Below are 6,000 nucleotides of genomic sequence, written 5' to 3' on the forward strand. Positions count from 1 at the left end.
CTTAATCTTATTTATAATAAACGTAAATTTTAAATAATCAAACAATTCCGTTTAAAAAATAACATCTATGGTAAATACGAATCATTAAATGAACGCTCAATCTCGATTAAAAGCGGCTTAATATCCTGATACTGAGCCATTCTCTCCTTTATTAAAAATTCCACTTTTACTCGCTCGGCCTGTACATCTTGTATACGCTTACGGTTTTTAATGCTTTTGGCCATAGCAATCTGAAAAGATATGTTTTTAAATGCTAAATTGTAACTATGGTAATTGTCTACTTCATATTTTTACTTTATCTAATCATCTTATACAAAATCAACTTATGTTTATTGTATTGTAATACCTCAAGCTCCTTCTCCTGGACCTGCAGCTGTCGCTCGATGTAACGAATGCTGAGATCCAGATTGTGCATGCGCAACGGGCGAGTGACGTCTTCAGGGGATGCACTGTTGAATTTCCTGAGGGTTAGAATAAAGAACTTTAAAGGTCCTGGTTTATTAAGTCGTCCGCTATCCACTCACCAGTCAGTACCCTCATGGGAAGCAAACTGCTCCTTGAGCATCTCTAAAGTAGTCAGCTTGGTCTCCACGTCGTTGCCAGCGAAGACGCATTGGTTAAGATCGAGGACGATCTTCGTCATAAGGCTTCGAGTGCTGTTTATTATTTGCTCGGTGTCCAGGCTTGAGTTTTCGTGTTCCTCAAGGATGTTGGCACAAGAGTCCAGATCTGACGGACTAAAAACAAACTCAAATTTGATCACAATCGGGGTAAAGAAAACATCACGCCTACCTCAAATCGGCAAAGATCAGCCCAATGGCTTCCTCGTAAGCTTGTTTCACCTGGGGCACGATCGCCTGGTGCCGTCTGAAGGCAGACTCGGTGTCTTTCTCCATATTGTCCACAGTTTTCTCTTACTTTACCTTATTGAGAAATTGGAATTGTAAAATAAAAATTGGCGACCGAATAACATGTGTGACCATTTCAATCATGCTTAAGAATACCAAAATACGATCAACCCCAACATTTACATACATATGGGGTATTCGATTAATGCAGATTAGGCAGATAATAGATATAATTGTGATTTAATCTGAACCATCTTTATTTATTAAACTCATATAAGATAATATGGGACCACATTTGTTTTTAATATACTTGTCTATATTATATTTTTGTATTTTAATAATGTTACATAAAAACTTTATGTTCTAGTTACTATTATTGTGTTTAACTACTGTGTTGTGTTATGAACAACTAAATCTATTTATATCTTAAAAAAACTTTTTTATTTATTTTTCTTCTTCTTAAAAAAAATACTATAAGTAAACGACATCGGAAATTGGTGTTACTTCATAAATACCCAATGTTAGTAACCCATTTTCAACGCCAAATTCAAAGATTATTTTACCAACTGAATTACCTAACTTTTCACATGTCGTATCGGCAAAAGAAACTTGCATTCAGTGGAACTCCACTTTTCAGTTTTCGCGAAAAGTTGGACTGCACTTTCCCACATCGAAAAAACTTGCCACAATGGAATTTCCTTTTATCTCCGTTCTTTCGAGAGGGTTTTTAATTTGTGCAACGTTTTGCGCAAACTGTTGAGGCGGGGACGCAGTTTTTAATATGTTTTGAGTAATTTGTGCACATTTGCGAATTTTTATCGCAGTCACAAAAGTTCGTCCTTTGTGCTTCTTTATCGCGTGCTCCTTGTTGGCGCGGTTGTAATGATGACTTTATGACTTTATTTACGTGCAATAAAGGAATCATTCCGCGAGAAATTCAGGTTTAAGCATCATCCTGCCACTACTTCCGAATATAAATGCGATCCAGGTTAATTTATTCGCTGGCCGAGTCCTGCATTTCCATTATTTTCGGGGCCGAAAAGGAACTCAGCTGCGGAGTAGGCTGAATTCGAAATGTGCTCCTCTGCACAGGAAAAAATCTCGTTATCAAAATATACTCTCGTATATGGATTGTTAAAGATGTGAAGGAATTGAAAGTCAAAAAAATATCTTTCGGACTCATATATTCCAAAACACAGTTATGACTTCAATCATAAAATAGATAAACATGTCAATGGCATTTCTTTCTGTGTGGCTTGGCCCTTAAATATGCTAAATCCCAGCCAGAATCCTGAGCTGTCCTCTCCAGAATTCGGAGGCGTGCCAGTCGGTGGCCGTGTTAACATACATGTGCTACTGCCTGACGCATGTCTTGCTAAAACTTGGCTCTGAATTTGCATTTCAATGATTAAAGTGTTAAAATGCCGGCCGACACATGCGGACTTTTCAAAAAGAGCCCTCTACCTTCGTCCCCCGGATAGTTCCTAATGGCTTTATAAAGCGAACACCTCAAGCAAGATGCGATTTTAATATTCTTATACTCGTGCACATGGTGTGAAAAACTTGTAAATGTTGACTTTTTGTGGTGCGACTGGTATGCAAATCAGTCTTAAATTCTGAGATAAAGTTTTGCATACTTTTCTGAATTCTGAATTATTCAAATTTAAATAACTACACCTATATTTTGGACAAAGTTTTTCTTGCACAAAGTATTACGAGAAGAAAGACTTCTTTTTCTAAAAACTTATTCATTTTATAACTTAATAAGTGAAAAGAATGAAGAAGTGTAGTAGTTTTTCTAATATAATATTAACCTCGATTCTTTGTTGTTCCTTTTAATTTAGGGAATTACACGTGGAATTAGCGAATTAAAATTTTATAAAAAGAGAGTAGAAAGTTTTGGAAATACAAAAATGTGCGTGTCCAGATACTATGTCCGGAGACTGGTAAAAAGTTATCCGAATTTCATTTAGTAATAAAAATGTGGCGTGACGTTCTGTCCCGGGTTTTCTCTAGTTCCAAATTAGATAAATCACTCTACTCTAATTGCTACTCCATTTTCCCGATAAGCGGGGCCATAAAAAGGTGAAACAAAGGACATCGCGGCCTAACTCCAATCACGGCAACGCCATCTACACAAATAAAAACTGATATGAAATGGTGAAATATTTAATAAGTTTATATATGGAACAATATTTTAGTATTGATAAAGTTTTTAGTTTCTTATTGTATTTAGCGTAACTTTTTAAAAAAATTTTTTTTCTTAAAAAGTTTCACTTCACAATTTTATTTTTTAGAGTATGCTTTAACCATATTTCATTCTCTATCTAGATTTAACATTATTTACATAAAAAATGATTCGAAAAAGGTAAATATCTATTGTGCTCGAATTCAATTCCGAGTTGATATCGATCTGTTTTTTCTGTGTTCCACAGTGGACACTGCCTGCCGGCGACAGCCTTCACTCGACGACACGTTTGGGCGTGACAGGAATGAAGGACCTCTCCGGGATTTACCGGGTTAGTGGGGAATATAACTGGGGATTACTTTGGGAGGGAAAGCGGGGGCGTCAGCCGCAATGCGTGAAGTGCATTTAAAATTTGCGCTGCATACTTGTCGCCTCAAATTACAGCGCATTTGTCGAGTGTCGCTTTGTGCTTTGTTCCTGTATTTGGGCGCTGCATTCACATGCGAAAGCCACAATGGTGGTCACATAAATAGATGTTTTTAGTTTTTAAGATGATGTGTTTTTTAATGTGTACGAAAGTGTCACCAGAATCTGTTAAAATGGTGTGTCAAAGAATTGCTAAAAATTCGGGATTCCTCCCAAAGGCTGTTAAAAAGTAAAAAAATAGGAAAAATTCTTATTTTTTCTTCGTATTCTTATATACTGATGTATTGGATATGCGGATATCAGGGATATATTAACTTGTTGGTTAATCAACATATCAGCTAATCAACAAAATCGAATTATTGAATTGGAATGTACCCCTAGGAAGGCCGACCGTTGATTATCAGTATTTATGTGACCGCAACTGTAGGCACTCATGCGTGCAGACGATTTTGAAATGCTGGAAATGCGCTTTAAGCACGCATTAGAACAATGCATGAAACCACAGCTGTAGCGAGATATATATAGATATATATTTAGTATCTCTACATATCTGGATATGGCAGCCGCAGTTCTACCGATTTTTGCGAATTAACACTGCACACGCAGATGAATTGTTAGCACAATGGCCAAAAGTACCCGCAGACAATTGGTATTCACATCGAGTTCCAGCTACACATGTAAGCCTTCGTGCAAGATGCTTCATCTTCTGTTTCGGGTGGATTTTATGTGCTGCCTCCCAAGCATTTTGTTTGCTTAAGCTTCTCCAGGGGGGTTTCCTTCTGGGAAGGGAAAAACATAAACAAACACAGGAGACGAAAGCCGGCTGAAGGGGTTAGTTTACCGATGCGGCTTTTACGGGCTTAACATATTAATTAAACTTGAAGTGGAAACACGAAACCCGGCTGGGTCAACTTTAAATTAAGTTTTAATCTGTTGCTCATATTTAAACAGCCAGCAGGTTGTTGAGTGTGTGGCTGCACTGTAAAAAGTCCATTTACTTCTCATTGTAAAAAATAAATATACATATTTAGGTGTTATGTCACCTTAAATATATTGTGACTTATTATCCGTGGTATTTATATCTGTTTGCTAATGTCTCTATAAATGGATAATCTTATTATGTGTCTTCACATATCTGTGATTAGCTGCGAAGCACTTTGGACTCTCCGTGTAGACCCTCAAGGGTACTTCAACCGTGCGTGTGGTGCGGTCTGTGTATTGTTGTAAGCTCCGATATTCCGGCTCTGCATCTCTAATTGAAATTGGTCATTTGGCACAGCGACCGACGACATGGGGACTCAAGACTGACGGATGACAGGCGACAAGTGAGTGGCAAGCAACGACATCGAGCTCTCAACTCATCCTGGCCTGCACAGGAAAAAAAAACTTATATGATGGTGAGCTATGTCCATCGATGGGTGCGTTTTCTGATTCATAAGTGATTTCATTACTCTAGAATACATCAAATATCGACCGAATGGTATCCAGGTATTTCTTATTGTGTGGCATCTCCCACCGAAAATAAACTTGTAGCTCCTCCTCGCTGTTCGGTTAATGCAGTTAACTTGGATTCCGTCCGTGTCCAGGAGAAATCGCATAACTCTTCGCTGGCCCGATCCCATCCACACGTGCTGAGACACACCTGTGCGGATGGATGGGCGCAAGTGGGTGCGGAAGTAGGACTGTTCCGCACCGGCAGATTGACAGCTTAATAAATTAAAATGCATTAAGTGGCTGGCGTAGATTTGCGGCAGCCATAAATCTTTCACCCCTAGCTCTAGAAACGGAGCTGGCTTTGGGCTTAAATATTATATTGTAATTCAAATATTTATGGCCATCAGCGTAAATAAAACTGTCTACTAAACATGGATCGGGGGTTCCAAGTGATGTATGTGGCTCAGGTGAGGGCCGCCACCTGTCACTTTCCATTCCCCGGCCTCATCTTCTACCCTCTAAGCTCGCAGGGCAACAAATTCTCACGCACTGAGCCATTGACACGGGCTGCTAAGCTGTTGAAGTCGGGGTCTTGGGAACTCCGGCCTTCCCTCGGCAGCTGCCAAAAGAAACGCCAGAAGGTTGCTAACCCCGTCCAGACTGCCGGGGGATTCCCCTTCTCAAGCAGACTTCGCAGATGCGTAGGAAATCAAATACATGCAAAATAGCTTCACTTTCAAGAGCGATGCATATTTGTCAAGTTGAAAAAGCCGGGATTGTACATTCGACAGTGGAGTGTGCGTGTGTGTTTGGATAATGGAATGAATTTCGGCCGGGACTCATGCCTAAAAACCAGCGTAACATGGATAGTAAAAGTACAGAGGGAGAAATTGATAGCTCATTTTAGTCTAATGAGTTTAAGTTCAATGGTTTTTGGTTTCAGAAAATTTGCATAAAACTTTAGTCAACAAGGTTACTATAGTTACCTTTGAAACTGCCCATTTTTGTTGATTTCCTCCAAATCTAAGAAGAGTGTATAAGATTTTAGCTTCAGTGTGTTTAAGGGTTCTCGACCTTTAAATCCTTGAGTTTCGCTCTCTGCAA

General features: G+C 39.0%; 1 protein-coding gene across 1 annotated transcript; it reads right to left on the bottom strand.

The window, feature by feature from the left end:
• Nucleotides 1-11: 11 nt before the first annotated feature.
• Nucleotides 12-979, bottom strand: LOC108110585. Its single transcript, XM_017219682.2, has 4 exons — nucleotides 793-979; nucleotides 525-737; nucleotides 347-461; nucleotides 12-230 (listed from the first exon to the last, which is right to left on the bottom strand). Exons 1-4 carry the CDS (start codon nucleotides 894-896, stop codon nucleotides 66-68), a joined length of 597 nt encoding a protein of 198 aa, XP_017075171.1. The 5' UTR covers nucleotides 897-979; the 3' UTR covers nucleotides 12-65.
• Nucleotides 980-6,000: the final 5,021 nt, after the last annotated feature.

Source organism: Drosophila eugracilis, unplaced genomic scaffold, assembly GCF_018153835.1.
Source record: "Drosophila eugracilis isolate 14026-0451.02 unplaced genomic scaffold, ASM1815383v1 contig_2152, whole genome shotgun sequence".
Taxonomy (NCBI): Eukaryota; Metazoa; Arthropoda; class Insecta; order Diptera; family Drosophilidae; genus Drosophila; species Drosophila eugracilis.